The following is a 21,003-nucleotide window of genomic DNA, read 5'->3' as shown; positions in this document are numbered from 1 at the left end:
AAGCAATGTTAAAATGTGAATGCCATTTCCCACAGGGAACATAGTAAGCCATGATCAGCAATTAATACTTAGAGTCAGAACTGCACTGGAATCCTGCTGCTGTCCCTAGCTTTTTGAAATTAAAAAGCTTTTTGAACTTAAAAAAATTCTAGTTGGTTGCTAGAATTTTCTCTGAGTCTGTTAACTCCTCTATAAAAATGGGGTTAATAAATGACACGGGAATTAAAGGACATACTGTATATAAAGCGTATAGTAACTGCTCAATGAACACTAGCTGTTATCAGCCTCAGGGAGAGTAGAACCTTGAGGGAATAGACAGGACTAGTAAATTTGGTTTGTCAGGAATCAGGTGAAGTCAAGTACAAGGTCACTGCTCACAGCACAGCCCTCTGTGGAGTAGTGATACGGCTAGGCAGTAGCATGGAAATTCTAGAGGCCTGGGGTTGGAAGAGGAGGATGGAAGGAAGAGGAAGGACTAAAGCAGAGTCAAAATACACATGAACTTTCCAACAAGAAAAGTATAGTCTGGGGCAGTGCCAGTAGCTCAGTCAGCAGGGCATCGGCCATATACACCAAGGGTGGCGGGTTCGAACCCAGCCGGAGCCAGCTAAAACAACAATGACAGCTGCAACAAAAAAATAGCTGGGCCTTGTAGTGGGCGCCTGTAGTCCCAGCTATTTGAGAGGTGGAGGCAGGAGAATCACTTGGGCCCAGGAGTTTGAGGTTGCTGTGGGCTGTGATGCCACGTCACTCTACCAAGGGCAACATAGTGGGACTCTGTCTCAAAAAAAAAAAAAAGGACTTTAAAACTTAGGGGAGGGGGCATGTGGGACCAATAGCATAGTATTGCCAAATACTGATGACAATCTGCAAGGTAAAAATTACCTAGGGGAAAAGAAATGGGTAGGCCAAACCATATCTAAGAAATGGTACAATTCCAGTTCCAGAAATCGTGTGATTTTGCTGATGAAGAAGGATCAAAAATCTTTGATTAATATTGCTTAAATGACAATCAACTATATCATATTTTGAAGAAACATGTTCAAAAGAAAGGTATTTCATAAGTTATCTACAAAAATAAAGTTCAGGGAGACATTTGTTGATGTATACAAATTATTTTCTCAAATATTTATTGCACATCTACAATATGCCTTGGTCTAAGAATTGGGGTACAAAACCAAATAAGACATCAACTCTACTCTTGAAAACTCATAAATTAGTGCTGATGAGAAACACAAGTAAAATGACAATTGCAGTACAGGGTGGTGTATGTATTTAATGTAACCTCTATGATAGAGGTGTGCACAGGACAGTAGTGGGTAACAGAGAACAAGCCCCTACCCCAGACTGAGAAGTAAGTGAGAGTCCCAGCAGAGGTTACACCTGTGCTGAGTCTGAGATGGTTAGCCCTTCTAGGCAGAGAACAACACAAGGAAAGTCACTGATGTATGAAACAGGAAATGTTGTGAAACTACCGTCATTACTACAGGCCCTATAAGTGCAAAATGGTTGGAACTTAGAGTATGAGAAGAGGATAATAAGAGGTAAAGTCGGGGAGGTACACAGGGACCAGTTACTGAGAGTCCTTTGGCTAAAACTAAGGAGTTTGGACTTCGTCCAAAAACAAGGAGTAATACAATCAGGATTTAAGTAAGGAGTAATATAATCAGATCTGAAATATAGAGATAAATATGATTTCTCTGTGTATAATAGATTAGAGGGGACAAGAGTAGCAGCAGGGGGCCTTGGTAGAGGAGATTGGTGGCAGTGCTCCAGATGAGAGATGAAGGTGGCCTGGAGCAGATGTGCAGTAAAGATGAAGGGAAGTGGGCCGAAAGAGAATGTATTTTGAAAGTAGAATCAACAAGATTTGATTTGGGAGATGAAAGAAAGAGAAGAAGGACTTAGGAATTGCTCTGAGGTTTTTGGCTCGGAAGACTGGCGGGCATCCAATCAAGGAATACAAAAGGAGGGGTTTAAAAGTGTAGAGTGGGTGGGAGGAGAGACAAGTTCACTCTCCATATGTTGATTTTTGAGGTTATGCTCTAACCAGGTAGTGCTGGGTGGTAGGCAGTTGGATTTTCTGATTACTGAACACCTACGAAGTGCAAGCATTGGAGAGGCAGTGGTACATAGAGACAAAAGAAATAGTCCTTGCCCTGGGCGGTGCCTGTGGCTCAAGGAGTAGGGCGCTGGTCCCATATGCTGGAGGTGGCAGGTTCAAACCCAGCCCCGGCCCCCAAAAAAAAACCACCAAAAAAAAATAGTCCTTGCCCTCAATGAGCTCATAACCGACAATAACAGTACAGTGTAGTAAATGTTATGGCTGACAAAAGCATAGGGTTTTAGGGCAACATGGATGTGTCTGAATCTCTGAGAATAGGTAGAATTACCCAAGCAAAGAGACTAAGTATATTTAGGCATAGGCAATAGTGCATCATATGAAAACATAAAAGAACAGTTAGGGAACTAGCATTCAGTAGATAGGTATGACTGGGATGTAAGCTGCAAAGGGAGAGCCAAGGGAAGTGAAACTAGTCAGGTAGGTTGTTCCAGACATGCAGAGTTAATTATAGTTGAAGAGTGTGGGTTCAGTATCCATGACAAACATGGATGTGTGCACACACATACATAAAGCAAATACGGCAAAATGATAACAATTGTTGAGTTTACATAGTGGTTATATGAGTGCTCATTATAATTTTTTTTACAACTTTTCTGTCTATGATGTTTTAAACTGTAATACTGAGTTTTCAATTGTGAATTTATATTGAAGTGAGTGGAGCAAATGATCAAATTTGGGCTCACATAGATCATCTGGATTGCATGAGGATAAGATGATGGCAGAGAGACTAGTGAGGAGGACAACATTTCTAAAACTAGTCTGGAAAACTAGCCCAATTGTGGAATGGAGGTATTAGACTCTCATAGCTTGATAACAGGAGCCATTAAAATCATCCTATGAATTCCTCTTGCTCTGGGTCCATCCTCACTAAGCAACCTACTTATTATCATTTAGCTCCTTATGTAAATATGCCTACAGGGAGATAATGCAGTGATCAGCAAACACTAGTATCTGGTCCACTTGGAAGTTATACTTCTCATTATAAATTAATCAATTGGCATTCTGGCTTGCATATTGGTCTCCTGTGAATTTGTTTTAATGTGAATCGATCCCAGGAGCCCAGGCTCTGATTATGCTACCAAATTTCAAAGCTTACAAAGCTAAGAACCAAGATGTAGATCATGACTGCATCAAAGTCCTTCCACTCTATGAAGACTTACCTGGGTAACTTGCTGGCTCTCCCCAAATGTATCCCTCTGTCTGTCTCACTGTGAGTCATTTTCAAACTACAACAAAGCCTTGCTACAATGAGTGAAGTCTGTTGATTAGGAATAGAAGCATCATCAAGGAAGTGGCTGGAAATGTAGAATCATAGATCCCACCTAGGCGGAATAAATCAAAACCTACATTTTAACAAGATCCCCAGATGATCTGAACATACAGGGAAGTCTGAAGAGCCCTAGGGTAATTGAGTATTCCTGACAAGTAGCCAGCACCAAGTATCATCTTAAAACTCCGGGGGTCGGAGCTCACTACCTCACAAAGCAAAGCCTCCTGAGTTAGACTATACCTTTCTTTTTCTTTTCTTTTCTTTTTTTTTTTGAGACAGTTTCACTATGTCACCCTCAGTAGAGTGTCATGGAGTCACAGCTCACAGCAACCTCAAATTCTTGGGCTCCAGTGATTCTCTTGCCTCAGCCTCCCTTGTAGCTGGGACTACAGGCCCCTGCCACAATGATGGCTTTTTACTGTTTGTTTATTTGTTTAGCAGGCTGGGGCTGGGTTTGAACCTACCAGCACTGGTGCATATGGCTTGTGCCCTAACTGCTGAACTATGGGCGCTGAGCCAGACTACACTTTTCCTTTTTTTTTTTGCAGTTTTTGGCCGTGGTCGGGTTTGAACCCGCCACTTCAGGTATATGGGGCCAGTACCCTACTCCTTTGAGCCACAGGTGCCGCCCCCTTCCTTTATTTTTTTTATTGAGACATAGTGTCAACCTGTTGCCCTGGGTAAAGTACAGTAGCGTCACAGCTCAGAGCAACTTCCAACTCTTGGGCTTAAGCGATTTTCTTCCCTCAGTCTCCCAAGCGGCTGCGACTACTAGCGCCCACCACAATGGCCTGGCTAATTTTTTTTTTTTTTGCGGTTGTCATTGTTTGGCAGGCCTAGCCAGGTTTGAACTCGCCAGCCCCGGTGTATGTGGCTGGCGCCCTAACCGCTGAGCTACGGGAGCTGAGCCTTAAAGTTCTTTTTAATACATAGGGTTCGTATTTCAGAAAATTGCCCGTTTATTTCTGTTCTATGTTCTGTTCGGTATATGATAATTTTCTTCCAGGTTTCTCTCAGGCTATACGAGTACCAACTGAAGAATTGTCTCACACTCAATCTTTGTGAATAACATTAAGTAAATGTTGGACCAGAGATTAAGGGGAGTAAATGATCAGATGTTTAACAAATGTTGGACTGGATAGAGTATATTTCTTTGAACGGACAAAGTGGCTAAAACTACATCCTGAACGTCATTTTCTCAGATTACTATCTCAAAGTAACAACTTTAGAATTATTCTGGAATTATTGTGTCCCTGAACCTGTTTAATAATAATAGTATTTAACACAAAAATTTTTATACTCTGCTAAGCATCGTTCTAAATGCCTTACAAGTATGAAGTCATTTAATCATCGGAACCACTCGTGTGGGAGGTACTATTATCATCCCCCTTCTACAGATGATGAGGAAATTGAGGCACAGAAAAATCTCCCAAGGTCAAAAGTTATTCATAACTGTCAGACACCAGTGTGTATTAATTCAGCTTAATTCAATGCATATTTATTGAGCACCTAGTAAATGTAATCGTTAACAATGCAGACAAAAATTATTTACTTAAGTAAGTTAACTCCTAATGCAATAGTGCCATGAGTGAATTGCCTGGGTGGGTCAGGCTCCTTTCAGTTTATGGGAAATGGAGAAAGATTACGTAGTTAAGGTCATGCATGGCGCAGGAATATCCGTTTGGGTAAACCTGGTTTGCCGAAGGTGCAGAAAAAAGGCTTGGTTTTGAGGTCTGTGAAAAACCAGTGATCCTGTTGTTGAGGACCAAGGTAATCTTACTTGGAACAGGCATCTGATGCCGTATATTTAGTCTGGGGTAAGGGTGAGGAGGAAATACACTAGTCTGACGCTCATTAGGAGCAGGAAAGGAGAAAGGTGCCATTTGACGCCAGCAAAGGGTAACAACGAGCTTTTTCTGCCCTCCCCCCTTCTAGAGAATCAGTAAACAGTCTGATTGTGCCCACATTCCACCCACTACCCAAATTCTCTGGACTACAACTCAGACCCTTTGGATCTGCGCTGTTTTGGAGTACTGGACTTTCACATTCTGGCTCCTAAGCCTGAAAGCCGTTAACGTCAGAGCAGGGAAAGGTGTATGCTTAGAATTCCAAACGTACTCCAACCTCGTCACCAACCTTGATGCGCTAAGATTCTAAAGTTCCTAACCGTCCATTTTATTTCAGAAGACGCCGCGCCGCACCTGGCCGCGCAGCCTGAGATCCTGCTCTAATGCGTCCCATCCTGTTACCCTTTTAAGAGGCGGATCCCGCAGTGTCCTTTCCTCCCTCCCCGCCACCTCTACCCCCAGTCGGCGGGGCGGAGCTTCACGCTGAAGCCCCAGAGCCCGCGGCGACGGCGGCAGTAGCGGGCAGGGCTGGAGCGGGGTAGCTGCGTCTGCTGCAGCCCGGTCGCTGACGCTACGTGCCTCTCGGCGGGCTGGTCTCTCTCGCCTCCCTCCCCATCTAGGGCTCACCTGGCCGAGGCCCCGGTGCTGCCAAGCGTCAGCGGGGCGCCTGCCAAGGGCCGGAAGGAACCGCTGAGCTCTCTCGCCATGGGGCCGCCGCCCGGGGCCAGGGTCTCCGGCCGAAGTGGCTGCAGCTCTTCCCGATTGCTGGCGTGGTGCTTCCTGCTGGCACTAAGTCCGCAAGCCCCCGGCTCCCTGGGGGCCGAAGCAGTGTGGACCGCGTACCTCAACGTGTCCTGGCGGGTTCCGCACACCGGAGTGAACCGCACCGTGTGGGAGCTGAGCGAAGAGGGCGTGTACGGCCAGGACTCGCCGCTGGAGCCTGTGGCCGGGGTCCTGGTGCCGCCTGACGGGCCCGGGGCGCTCAACGCCTGTAACCCGCACACAAATTTCACAGTTCCCACGGTGCAAGTGTCTTGGTTGGCCCTCATCCAGCGCGGTGGGGGCTGCACCTTCGCAGACAAGATCCATCTAGCTTATGAGAGAGGGGCGTCCGGAGCCGTCATTTTCAACTTTCCGGGGACCCGCAATGAGGTCATTCCCATGTCTCACCCTGGTGAGTGCAGCTACTAAATCGCACACCTCAAACCTCTGCCAAGGCCCGCTTCTCCTATTTTCCTCAGTGCCCTCCTCTCCCTATCCCCTTGCCCCGAAAGAAAATGAGTGTCATATTTTCCCCCACCGAGTGGAGCAGGGTCCTCCCTGGGATTCACTTGGCGTGGGGGTTGGGCGGAAAAAAATTCTTAAGAATTTGCGTTTCTGGTGGGAAAGGATAAGACAAATGGGGGGACAGGCAGAGGCTGGCGAATCCAGAACTGTTTGGGATCCTTGCGTCCCTTTTTCCTGTTGTCAAGCAAGGGTGCCCCACATTGGATTCAGTGGTAGTGGGCATGGGCTTTCGTCGAACTCTAGAAATCCCTTCCTCACTCTGCTGTTTAACAACCTGGAGCCAGCAGCAGATTTCCCCCTCCTCTCCCTGTTTTTCTCTCCATGTTTCCTGGGTATCAGGTATTAGATCGTGTTACTGTGCCCTGTTAACCTCATTGCAATTTTGGTGAAAACTTTGCTTGACTCTTGAGTTCTTCTCTGCCCAGTGGTCTCAAGTCCCAAGTGACTGTTGGTATCATTGTTTTTTGTTTGCCTCTGAAAAATCTGATTTAGGTTATTAAGTTGCAAAACAGGTGACTATTATTACTGTAAAAGAAGAGGTTTATGCATGAGGATTGCAAAGGCCTAGACTTTGGGGAAAAAAATAGTCCAGGTTATTCTTAAATGTGTGGATCCAGCATGGGGTTACTATTTTGCCCCTTCAGTTATCTTTACAGAAACCTCCTGTTTGTGACTAGGTGTCCATAACTTGTGTATATAGTGATCCTAGGTTCCCAAGGACAAAGAAAACAAATTGGAAAAAAAGAAATAGAAACGCAATAGCAGTATATGGTAGTTGTTAAGAGCAGGGCCTCAAGTTAGATCTTGATTCAAATTCCTGCTTCATTGCTTACTAGTCCTGTGACCTTGGGCAACTTACTTGAAGTCTCTGAGTCTGGGTTCTCTCATCAGTCAAATAGGAATGAATAATAAGAAAACTTATCCACAGGTTTGTCTTGAGGATAGAATTAAATGACACAAGAATTTGGCACAGTATAGTACATCATATGTTCTCAGTAAGGGTTAGCTGGTAGGATTAACATTCTAGGAGTCACTGGAGAGATGAATCTGTTTGACTACTACAGGTTTTCTGTTTTTCTTACAATAGTATAACTAGTCTTGCCTAGAGAGCATTTGTATTGAGAGTCTGGCTGGCATAATAGAAAGAGCACTGAACTGGAATTGAGATTTGAGTTCTCTTAGCCTCTTCTTTGCCTCTACTAGCTTTGTAACCTTGTACAAGTTATTCCTATGTCAAATGGTAGTATAGCAGTAGGGGGTGGAAGCCATGTCAGCATAGAGTACAGAGACAAATGTGAACTAGATGAACTAGCTAAGTCTAGCTCTCAAATGCTGTGATTCTTAGATTTTATACTGAGTAAAGGAACTGTATTTTTCTTGGTTGATGATGCATTGATTGGAATGAAATTACTGTTTTATGGGTGGCACCTGTGGCTCAAGGAGTAGGGTACCAGCCCCATATACCGGGGGTGGTGGGTTCAAGCCCGGCCCCGGCCAAAAATGCAAAAAAAATTTTTAAAAAATTACCTTTTTATCAGTTTTCTCAGGTTGAAAGGATGAAATTACTTTTTAAAAGCTAGTAAAAATGAAGAACAAAGACTTAAGCAAGTTTTAGTCTTTACATTTCAGTTGGCCATTGCAAGGGTTTGACCTTGTCTCCTTCAAATGAGATTCATTTGGACAAATGATTTATAATTAACAAAGATTCTTTAATTAGAAAGTTCCTATTTTGACCATGTTCATTTTGATTCTGTTAAGGATATTTATCTGAAAGTTTTAGAAGACAATAAAATTAACTCCCAGTATGTGCCACGCACTCTACAGACATCTCATGTATACTTTATTGAGAGGCAGTATGGTGTACTAGGAAAAGCATAGGCACTGTACTCAAAATTTAAAATCAGATTCTGGATGTACCACACAATAGCTTTGTGTCCTTGGTCAGGTTATTTAACTTTACTGAGTCTCAAATTCCCCATCTATAAGATGGAGATAATATTTACATTGCTGTGATTATTGAGGATAATATATGTAAACTACCTAGCAGATAATAAACAGTCAGTGAATGTTATAATAGTTACCTATGCTAACAGGATGCAAAAAATTATTATACAAATGTATGATTATGTACCTGTCGATGTGAACACATGGAATATGTTGGGAATCTAATTATGACTGTTGTGTTTCAGGGTGCCATCTAGGAAGAAAGCCATAACTATTGATCACTTAATTATACTACATTCAGAAAAGTATTTTGATATTTTAAAAACTTATTATTATTCAAGACAATGGCTATAGAAAGTTTGCCATTAAACTAAGTAGTCAACAAAACTAGCATACTACTTGAGGTATGGAATCACATTTCTCCCTTGGACTCCTGGAGAAACTACTTTTTAACATAGGGGGAAAACTACTTTGCATTTCATCCAGGTGTGTTATTGAAAATTTGTTTGCAAAGTGCTGTATTTGCTTTGATTATTCCTGAGAGTAAGCCTTAACACTTCATTTTAATTTCTGGTCAGGAAGGACTTACCTTGGATCATACTGCCAGAGAGGTAGGACAGAGGTTTGAGTGTTGATTAACCCATTATAAATTGCCATGAATTACACCAAGGCCACCAAATGTGTAATAGCCCTTTGCTGTCGTCTGTTTTCAAAATCTCTTTTCATAGGGGCCTGTGCTTGAGTTGTTTGTCCTTGAGTTTGTGCTGAGTATGTATCCACCCTTGCCTTTCACAATCCTGTGACCATGAAGATAACATTTGTTTCAAGGAATAGAAGTGGTTTAGAACAGTTGCTTTACAATTTCTGTTTAGTATAGAGGGAAATTCCACTATATCAGAGCAATTAATTAGGAAAATGAGGTTGTTTTTATGTATTCCAAAGTTTCACAGAAAGTAGTTGTAGGGTAGCATCAGTTCATGCAGTTTATTTCTTATTTTATTTTGGTGGCAAAGTACTCAGAAAATCCTGCTTCACACAGATTAAATAATTGCAAATGATAGGTGTTCATTAACAGTTTGCCTTGCAATCCCTGGAGATATTTTTATCAAATTGGTCCAGAAACCTGGAAGGAAATTAGGAGGAAATTTTGGTTTCAAAGTTTAATTACTACTCCGATTGCTTATATTAAATATATCAGATAAGAATCAGCCAAATCTAAAGCCATCTAAATGTAGGATTGCCACGATGAGACACGTTAAGCCATGTTCTCACTATTGTGCAACTAACTGTTCTGCTTTCACCAGATGGGCTTGAGCGTTGCCTACTGTGTCTAATTGAGCACAGCCCCCGGGTTGAAGAGGTGTGTGTTCTTGCTTGTACAATTTTCCTTGAGTCAACATGCACAGGCATGAATGTATTAAAAGACCCGTGCAGTGCTACAACCTTCATAATCTATGACACATTTATAAGAACTTGAAACAAATGCAAAGGGATGGCAGGAGCAGCAGGAGGCCTGTTTTTTTTAAAAAAATAAATGAACCAAACAGTTTATGTTAATGATTTGGAGGTGTCCAATGGGATAGTTAGATATACGAAACAGTTGCTTTTGTATATTGCAGAAAAACAGTACAACTCAGGAATTAAGAGGTTGGGTTCTGTCACTAAGTATTTTTAAAATCTTAGGCCAGTCATTTTACTTCTCTAAGTGTCAAGTTTATCTTATATAAGATGGACATAATAAGAAACCTGCTTTCTAGAATTCCTGAAATTAAATGAGATTATGCAGATAAAGTGTTTAGCACAGTGTCTGACATACAGGAAGCTACTATGTTTTAATCACAATTAAGATAATTATAAATGTATTTTAGAAAATGAAAATTGAATCATATGTTTATGGAATATAATTGGAAACAAATTAGCCTAGAGTGCTTCAAAGTCCATGTTACCTGAAATCCTAATTTGGCCCATTTAGGAACAGAATAGATAGATCAAATTCTTTGCAAGAAAAGCATATTTTGCCCCTCCTCTGTTTGCCATTCTTTATCATTCTTTATTCAAATAACTGCTTCTCCCTCCTGCTCTCAATCTTCCTTCCATTGACAAAAGACTTTGGAATAGTATTTTGTATACTGATTTATCACCATCCAGTCCCAGCCTCTTCTAATCCCTTTTACATTTACTTTTTATTCTGTTTTTTTTTTTTTTTCTTCCCTAGGCTGTTGACTTGGGGAAAAAAAAAAACAAAACATTTTTAGTAAAGAGATTCAAAAGAGGATGAGAAGAGATTGGCTGGTGATGATTTACCAATGTGAAATGCCATTCCCAAATCTACTTTCAGATATATCTTTCTAGATATCACTGTAGTATTTGAGTCGACCACTCCTTTGAAACTCTCCCAAGTGGTCTCATGCTTCTCTTGCCTCTCTTTTGTTTCATTTCTGCTATTTTATTAATTCGTTCATCTGACACTTCTCTTTTGCATCCCAGACCCCCCCAAACATGTCCCTTCTAATAAATAGCTACCATATCCTGTTGATTCTATCGCTTTAAACATTCTCACATATATCTCCTTCTCCCTGGCTTTCATTCTTCTGCTTTCAGTTCCTGTGTCTTCTCATGGGAAAAAAATACTTAGCCTCCAGATCAGTCTTCTTAATCCAGTTGTTTTTTTCTCCGTATGCCGTTATCGCTCTATTATCACTACCAGAACATGACTCTGATCACTTACATGGTATTTGTAAATTTTATAGTACATTTCTCAGCATGGCATCCAAGACTCTTAATAATCTGGCCTTAAGCTACCTTTAAAGCTTTATATCCCTCTTCTCTCATGCTGAAATCTAAACACCCTTTATCTTTCCCCATTAACATTACTTTGCTTATCCGTCTGCTGTTGCACATAGACTCTTCTCTTCCTAGTTCTGCTGCTCAAAAATTCACCATCCTTCAAAATACAACACAAATGCCTCCTCATCTTTGAAGCCTTTCTTAATTTCTTCTTTTCCTCTTCCCACCACAGCCCACACCCAAAACAAAGTACAGTAATCTCTTTTTGTTCCCATAGTACTTTATCTATTACAGTTCTTTCTGCATTTTTGCTGGTAGCTATTTGTTTACATATTTTACTGGATTGTAATCATTTTAATGTTTTGTTAATCTTCATATTTCCTATACGAACCTTCGTGCTATGTAGGCTTCAGAAATGCTTGTTGAGTTGCATTAAACACCTAAGAACTCTAATGTCAGAGAATCACAAGACTCACTGGAAAAGTATCTAATGGAAGGAGATTGGAATTCGGTTCATTGAGCATTTATCAAAGGTCTACTGTCTGCTAGGTGTCATGCTTCTTGCCTGAGTATACAAAATGATTAAGGTGAAGTCCCTGCCCTCTTAAGCAATGTGAGTCAGGAGGAAGAGCATACAGGAATAAGAGCATACAAATTATTCAAGATTATAGGCCCTCTAATTTCTAGGGTGATCACCATTATGGGCCAGTTTTGTGGATTTTTAATGGCAAAATGAGGTAGCAAAGAAATAATGACAAATGAATTTTTAGAATTTTCATATTGAGCTTTCCCTTTGCTATATTTTGATTTTTTTTATTATTAAATCATAGCTGTGTACATTAATGCAATCATGGGGCACCATACACTGGTTTTATAGACCATTTGACATATTTTCATCACACTGGTTAACATAGCCTTCCTGGCATTTTCTTAGTTATTGTGTTAAGACATTTATATTCTACATTTACTAGTTTCACATGTACCCTTGTAAGATGCACCGTAGATGCAATGCCACCAATCACCCTCCTTCCGCTCATCCTCCCCCCTCTCTCTCCCCCTTCCCCATATTCGTAGGTTATAACTGGGTTATAGCTTTCATATGAAAGCCATAAATTAGTTTCATAGTAGGGCTGAGTACATTGGATACTTTTTCTTCCATTTTTGAGATACTTTACTAAGAAGAATATGTTCCAGCTCCATCCATGTAAACATGAAAGAGGTAAAGTCTCCATCTTTCTTTAAGGCTGCATAATATTCCATGGTATATTTTGATTTTTTTTTTTTTGTGGTTTTTGACCGGGGCTGGGTTTGAACCCGCCACCTCCGGCATATGGGACCGGCGCCCTACTCCTTGAGCCACAGGCGCTGCCCTTGATGTTTTAAAAACTATTCACACCAACACTCAATTTGTGTCTCCAATAAAATGTTTCCTTCCATTGAACATGTTAATGAAAGTGAAATTTCATAACATAAATTAAAAATCCTTTTTTAGAAAAACAGGGAAATAGGGCCGGGCAAAGGGGCTCATGCCTGTAATCCTAGCACTTTGGGAGGCTGAGGTGGGAGGATTGCTTGAGGTCAGCAGTTTTAGAGAAGCCTCAATAAGAGGGAGACCCTGTCTTTACAAAAAATAGAAAGATTAGCCAGAGCATGGTGGTGCACACCTGTAATCCCAGCTACTCAGGAGGCTGAGGCAGGGGGATCAGGGATCGCTTGAGCCCAGGAGTTTGAGGTTTCAGTGAACTATAATGATGCCACTGAGCTGTAGCTGGGGCAACAGAGTGAGATCTTGTCTCAAAAAAGAAAAAAAGAAGTGGGGAAATAGAGCCAGCCTTCTGTATCCATGGATTCAGTGAATCAAGGATCTAAAATAATTTGGGGGAAAAACGTCTACTGAACATGTATAGACTTTTTTCTTGTCATTATTTTCCAAAATAGTATAAGTATTTACCTACCATTTACATTATATTAGGTATTAAAAGTAATCTGGAGATGATTTAAAGTGTAAGGGGAGGATGTGGGTAGGTCATATGCAAATACTGCAACATTTTATGTAAAGGCCTTGAACATTCATGGGTTTTGGTATCCTTAGGAGGTCTTGAAACCAGTCCTCCACAGATACTGTATAGCTTACCCAGCAATTGTTTTCTAAGCACATAAATAACCTTTTCTCCCTTATTCTCTGGCACATGTGTTATCACATACAAAATGCCACATTTTATCTGTTTCCAGTCTTAAGTGGAGGAAAGAGAGGAGACTACCAAAGAGATTTTTTAAGTTATTTTCTGATTATAAAATTAATTATGGGCTGGACATAGTGGCTCACACCTGTAATCGTAGCATTTTGGGAGGCTTGAGGTTAGAAGGATCATTCGAGGCCAGGAGTTTGAGACAAGCTTAGGCAACATAGCAAAGCCCCATCTCTAAAAAGGTAAATTAAAAATTAAAAATGATATATAGGCGGGGCGCAGTGGCTCATGCCTATAATCCTGGCACTTTGGGAAGCTGAGGCCAGTGGATTGCCTGAGCTCAGGAGTTAGAGACCAACCTGAGCAAGAGCAAGACTGGGTCTCTAAAACTAGCTGGGTATTGTGGCAGGCGCCTGTGATCCCTGCTACTTGGGAGGCTGAGGCAAGAGGATCACTTCAGCCCGAGAGTTTGAAGTTCCTGTGAGCTATTACGCCATAGCACTCTACCAGGGGTGACAAAGTAAGACTGTCTCAATAAAAAAAAAATATTAATAATTTAAAAAATTTAATTATGCTTCTTTTTTTTATTAAATCATAACTGTATACATTGATATGATCATGGGGCATCATACACTTGCTTCATAGACCATTTGACACATTTTTATCACAATGGTTAACATAGCTTTTCCGGCGTTATCTCAGTTACTGTGCCAAAACATTTACATTCTACATTATGCTTCTTGTAAAAAAACTTAGAAAATATAGCGAAGTGTAAAACTAAAAATAAAATACCACAACACCAAGATATGACCATTAATACTCCTCCTTCTCTCCTTTTCCATGCATAGCCATGACTCTGTATGTTCCTTTTATCATAATGGTTTATTTTTCATAAGTATTAATGTTGTATTAAGAAAGTGCAAAAAAATTAAAAGAAGACATGCAAATCTGTAGATATAACCATTTTAGCATTTTGAGGTGTTTTGTTGTCCTTTTATTCTTAGATCTGCATATATATTTAAAGAATTTTAATTATATACCCTGTATACTAGTATTGTATCCTGACTTTTGTTGTGTTTCCCTGTATAATTAAAAACATAAGAGGCAAAAAGTGGAAACCAAATAAACACATGTATATGTGTAGAGAAAATTAAAAAAAAAATAAGAGGGGTCTGTTATAGTTGAAGTTCATTGTCATTTGGGATTGGGGATTGAGCCTTTCTTCTGTTAGCTACCAGAAAGTAAGCACAAAAATGGTGATGGGAAGTGGTGTGGATTGGGGCATTTAAAATAAAGATATGCTCCAGAAGGCTTTATTGTAAAAATATACTTACTAGCTGTAAGTCTGATCTAACCTGGATTTGCTGCCTGTTGTAGCCTTGGGTCTTACAAAGGAATTATCACCTTTTGTGCTTTAGTTCCTTTTCTCCCACAGTACTCCCTTAACTTATGCCTTTTTCACAATTCAGGTTTGTACCTGGTTTCCGTGTTGCTTTTGGTTAAGTAGCACCTCATTGAGTAAAATAGCTTTTCTTTTATTAGGATGGCTACTGAGCTGTAAACTATTGTTGAGGCTTCCCTCAAAGTTTATTTGATAAGGCACCAGAAATATTTCCTGGGGATAAATACTTTTCTGTATATGTAAATCTTATTGAAGTATCATATACATACCAAAAAAAGTACATAAATCATTGGTTTATGGCTCAGTGAATTTGCACAAAGTGAACACACTGGTGCAACCAGCACTCAACACAAGAAATAGAATACAGTAGAACCTCCGTAAGTTGACCACCCAAAGGACTGTAACAAACTGGTCAACATTTGGTCAACATGAGGAACTAGGCCTACTGTGCTGATATGTATGTGTGGTGCATGTCTGGTCTATGAAGATTAGGTCAACTTAAGGAAGTGGTCAATGGAGGCAGGATCTACTGTAGTACCAAGCTCAGAAAACTACCTCACATGCACAGTCGTCAACTTTGTCTCATGAGGGAATGACCTCTTGCAGCATGTGATAGGAGCCTAGTCACCCACAGAAGTAGTCTCTTTCACTCACAGCACTGGAGCTGTGTTACAGAAGTGATCCTCAGGTACATACTGTAGGGAATTATCACCAAGCACACTTATTACCGTGCACCTTTGGATGCAGTTACTAAGCCAGTTCAGAGTCGCTATACCTAGTAGTTTGGAGCCCTGTGTTCAAAGTGGATGGGACACAAGACTCTGTTACTATTTCATTTCCCGTTCTTTTTCTCTTTCATCTGTATGTACCTCCTTCTAGGCATCATGGTAAGTAGTTTGCTTTTACCCATAGGCTTAGTACAATACTGATTTCTTTTAAAAGGAAATTTTGGTGATTTATGCTGAGCTCTGAGAATCTGGATGATGGAGGTTGTTAGGTTCAGAATCTAGTCGTGCCCAATATACCGGAGGTGGCAGGTTCAAACCCGGCTCTGGCCAAAAACTGCAAAAAAACAGAAACCAAAATCTAGTTGTGATTTACTTGGTTTTAATAATCAAATGACCAAGTTAGGTGTAAATCAGTGATTTCAAGTTAACCCTATTAATTTTCACCTTTTATATTTTTATTTATTTATTTATTTATTTTGTGACCAGAATCTTGAGCTGTCACCCTGGGTAGAATACGGTGGCGTCATAGCTCACAGTAATCTCTAACTCCTGGCCTCAAGTGATCCTCTTGTCTCAGTTTTTCTATTTTTAGTAGAGACTGGGTCTCGCTTCTTGCTCAGGCTGGTCTCGAACTCATGAGCTCAAGCAATCCACCTCCTGCCTCGGCCTCCAGAGTATTAGGATGACAGGTGTGGGCCACCTCACCCAGCCAATTGTGACTTTTTATTTATTTATTTATTTTTTTTTATTGTTGGGGATTCATTGAGGGTACAATAAGCCAGTTACACTGATTGCAATTGTTAGGTAAAGTCCCTCTTGCAATCATGTCTTGCCCCCATAAAGTGTGACACACACCAAGGCCCCACCCTCCTCCCTCCATCCCTCTTTCTGCTTCCCCCCCATAAACTTAATTGTCATTAATTGTCCTCATATCAAGATTGAGTACATAGGATTCATGCTTCTCCATTTTTGTGATGCTTTACTAAGAATAATGTCTTCCACTTCCATCCAGGTTAATACGAAGGATGTAAAGTCTCCGTTTTTTTTAATGGCTGAATAGTATTCCATGGTATACATATACCACAGCTTGTTAATCCATTCCTGGGTTGGTGGGCATTTAGGCTGTTTCCACATTTTGGCAATGGTAAATTGAGCTGCCATAAACAGTCTAGTACAAGTGTCCTTATGATAAAAGGATTTCTTTCCTTCTGGGTAGATGCCCAGTAATGGGATTGCAGGATCAAATGGGAGGTCTAGCTTGAGTGCTTTGAGGTTTCTCCATACTTCCTTCCAGAAAGGTTGTACTAGTTTGCAGTCCCACCAGCAGTGTAAAAGTGTTCCCTTCTCTCCACATCCACGCCAGCATCTGCAGTTTTGAGATTTTGTGATGTGGGCCATTCTCACTGGGGTTAGATGATATCTCAGGGTTGTTTTGATTTGCATTTCTCTAATATATAGAGATGATGAACATTTTTTCATATGTTTGTTAGCCATTCGTCTGTCATCTGTAGAGAAAGTTCTATTCATGTCTCTTGCCCATTGATATAAGGGATTGTTGGGATTTTTTTTTTAAAAGATGGTACTAGAACTCACTTGTTGATATAGGTTTATGTTTCTCTCTACATAATAACTTGTCATTTTGGATAAAATGTTGAAGTAGCCTAGGTAAGTACGCCTGCAACTAAAAAGTCTTAGCTTTTAAAAAGAAAATATACCGGGCGACACCTGTGGCTCAGTGAGTAGGGTGCTGACCCCATATACCGAGGGTGGCGGGTTCAAACCTGGCCCCAGCCAAACTGCAACAAAAAATAGCCAGGCGTTGTGGCGGGCGCCTGTAGTCCCAGCTACTGGGGAGGCTGAGGCAAGAGAATCACCTAAGCCCAGGAGCTGGAGGTTGCTGTGAGCTGTGATGCCACGACACTCTACCAAGGGCAATAAAGTGAGACTCTGTGTCTACAAAAAAAAAAAAAAAAAGGAAGAAAATACACTATAACATTAACATTGTTGGTGAAATCATAGGCAATTACCGTTTTTGTTCATTACTATTTTTCTGTATTTCCTGAAGTTCTTTTAGTGAATATATTTCACTTTTATAATCAGAAAAAAATATTTATTTTTAAAAACCCAAAATACTCGAATAGTGTTGATAAATCCTAAAGAAAGCATTAATAATGCAACGGTAGCTACAAGAACAAAGCATATATGATTATAGAAATGATTTACAAACTATTAAGAGAATTTAAGAATTGTTTTGGCTTTTCGAATCTATCTAACCCACGTGATAGTGTGATCCTTTATTGTTAACACTGATTGGTTTCTTCATATATAAAATGAACCTTGGACACTGAAAGAACCTTGAGGACTGACTTTTCCTGTCTCGGTATGGAATGTTTCTCTTCTCTTTACCCATTGCATCACTATTTGTATTCTCCACCCCTACCCCACATAAAAGCACACATACCTCACCTTTCCTTGTATTTTTGTTTCTTTCCCAGAAGAGGCCTGTTTACTTTCATTTGCCCCCTTCTGTATCCATTTAATTCAGTACTTTTTAAGTAAAATTCAATATATTGGTAATTTTCACCCATGAGACACTGGTCACCTAATGATAATAGCTTTTGTCATTCTAGAAAAGAGGAGGAAATTGTGTCAGAATAAGGGCAGAGAGGAATCATGGTGTTTTTATTTTACACTTTCTGAACAATATACAGAACATACAAGGTCATTAAAATTGAGTTGTCTTTAAAATTAGCATTTCCCTTGAAGTTATACTTTGTCATGTAAAACTTCAGTTGGTGTTTCACACAAGCATGTGGCAAATGTAAGGGTTGTTTCCTCTTAGAATGCATTTTGTATCCTAATTTTCTATCACCTTCCTTTGCCTTTCATAACTTGATTAATTATGGTACAATTAATCTTACGTACACACCCCTTAGAACCCCTTCTTTGTTTTCAAAAATTTGGTGTTTCGCGGGCTTCCCACTTGGGTTCCCCCACTCTCCTGGGGAGGTTCTGTTCTTTGTGCTTCCCCCTCTTTTGCTTATCATGCTTATATCAGTCTTTCTCCCTTCAATAAACTCTGTCCTATTGCTTAAGAAAATTAGTGTTTCCTTCTCTATGATTCGACTTCCTGTAAAATGAAATTAAATCTTTTAGCCAGCACTCTCAAAATCTAATGACCTCAAATGTATCTATAACTTCCATGATTTCTCCAAAGCTCCCATGAACCATGTAATCCTTATTAAATATGGATTTTCTTATATACCAGTGCTCAAGATAAATTTGAAATGCTTTAGCTTGTTTTGCTTTAGATATTGCAGCGATAACTGTTTTCTAAGAAGTCTTATTACAAATATGGGATAAATAATAATTTCTACTGGCTTGTAGTTCTTAGGCCTCAGAGCATTTCCATGTAGAATAATCTGTGGGCTCACTTGACAACCCGAACACTGTTCAGCAACATTGTCATGGGAAAATGTCTTGTCTCTAGTTCCAAAGGACTGGGTTAGAAATGAACTCTTGAAATGTAACCCGTTAGTGTTTCTGTTGTGGTTATTCATAATGGTAGCCCCATAAAGCACAGTTTATTATAATCTTCTTAACTGTGTTGGTTTAAAGAGTTTTCTCTACTTAATTCACTTTCTCTGTCATGTTGACCAAGGTTTTGGCTCACCTTTTCCGTGTATTTCACCTTAAGGCCTCTGCTTTTTGTCTCCCTAATTTATGATGATCTCAGAAGATGTTGGCTTATTTTTTTTTTTTGTGGTTTTTGGCCGGGGCTGGGTTTGAACCCGCCACCTACGGCATATGGGACCAGCGCCCTACTCCTTGAGCCACAGGCGCCACCCAGATGTTGGCTTATTTTAATAGCATTTGCAATATTCTAAAATTCTTAAGAATATACCTTAACTTTACCTTGTGGTTTAGTTAGCCATCAGTAGATTTTCAAGTATAGTTGTCCCTTGCTATCCGTTGAGGATTGGTTCCCGGACCTTCTGCAGATAGCAAAATCCACAAATGCACAATTTCCTTATATAAAATGTTGCAGTATTTGCATATGATGTATGCATATCCTCCCTATACTTTAATGCATCTCTATATTACTTATATAATATGTATAATATAAATATTATGTAAATAGTTGTTACACTATATTGTTAAAGAAATAATGACAAGAAGCAAGTCTGCACGTGTTCAGTACAGACTCTTTTTTTCCCCCCAAATATTTCTGATCCTCGATTGATGCAGAACCCATGGATATGGAAGGCTGACTGTACATCTTTTTTTATTTTAGAGAATTGCTGTGGTCACTTGGATGAAGGCTAGAAAAATGTGATTATATCGGGTGAGGTTTTTATTCATAGAACCATGAGCCATCTATACTGAATACAGTTGTAGGGATGTTTCAGAGAAATTCTTCATTTTCATCATCACCATTTCATTTTGGCAGGAGGGCAGGATGTATAAGAGAAACTGAAACTGGCCAGTATAAAATCAACAATCACCTCCCTTGACCCACGCCCCACCTTTTTTGCTGCTCCGGTCTGACTGATGCCTTTTGGTTGAACTTTCTAACAAGACAAAAGAATTGACTTACCTTGAGTAATGTAATTATCCTTTGGTAAGGAAAGCTACATTATTGCTCTATTTTTATTTCAACCTATTGTACCAAAGATGCATGTGTTCCTTTTGAAATTGGAAGCCAGCATATTGCAAAGAAAGAACAGGTGTCCTTGAGTCACCTGTTCCAGCATCTATCAGTTAAGAAATAGGTGATCCTGTTGGGAGGCTGAGGCAAGAAAATCACTTAAGCCCAAGAGTTTGAGGTTGCTGTGAGCTGTGACACTAGGGCCCTCTACCAAAGGTGACACAGTGAGACTCCGTCTCCCCCCAAAAAAAAATAAAAAAAGAAAGAAAGAAATAGGTGATCTTGGAAGGATGACTTTTTTTTAAATTAAATCTAGCTGTGAACATTAATGCATTTATGGGGTACAATGTGCTGGTTTTAGATATAATTTGAAATACTTACAACAAACTGGTTAACATAGCCTTCACTGTACTTTCTTAATTATTGTGTTAAGACATTTATACTCTACACTTAATAGATTTGACATGTACCCTTTGTAAAATGCACCATAGGTGTGATCCCAATGATTACCCTCCCTCCACTCAGCCTCCCTCCTCCCTCCCCTTCTCCTCCTCTTCCCCCTTCATCTTGGGCTGAAGTTAAGTTACAGCTTTCATATGGAAGTGTGGATGATTATATATTGGTTTCATAGTAGGGCTGAGTACATTGGATACTTTTTCTTCCATTCTTGAGATACTTTACTAAGAAGAATATGTTGTAGCTCCATCCATCCATGTAAACATAAAAGAGGTAAAGCCTCCATCTGTTTTAAGGCAGCATAATATTCCATGGTATAC

The 21,003-nt window shown here is 40.1% G+C and overlaps 1 protein-coding gene across 2 annotated transcripts in view; it reads left to right on the top strand.

Moving 5' to 3' along the window:
- RNF128 (ring finger protein 128) overlaps window positions 1–21,003 on the top strand; it is a 105,799-nt gene that overhangs the window by 35,845 nt on the left and 48,951 nt on the right. The window contains exon 1 of one of the 2 annotated variants that reach the window (XM_053579689.1): window positions 5,723–6,416. The exons of the other annotated variant lie outside the window; for it this stretch is intronic. Within the exon in view, the coding sequence (XP_053435664.1) occupies window positions 5,948–6,416 (469 nt within the window). The 5' untranslated portion in view covers window positions 5,723–5,947. Of the gene's footprint in view, window positions 1–5,722; window positions 6,417–21,003 lie in introns of those variants that run through there. 2 annotated transcript variants of the gene reach the window in all.

The sequence above is a fragment of the Nycticebus coucang genome, chromosome X (assembly GCF_027406575.1).
Source record: "Nycticebus coucang isolate mNycCou1 chromosome X, mNycCou1.pri, whole genome shotgun sequence".
In the NCBI taxonomy this organism is placed as follows: Eukaryota; Metazoa; Chordata; class Mammalia; order Primates; family Lorisidae; genus Nycticebus; species Nycticebus coucang.
The sequence above is the reverse complement of the archived record's forward strand: the minus strand, read 5'-3'. Positions and strand labels throughout refer to the sequence as shown.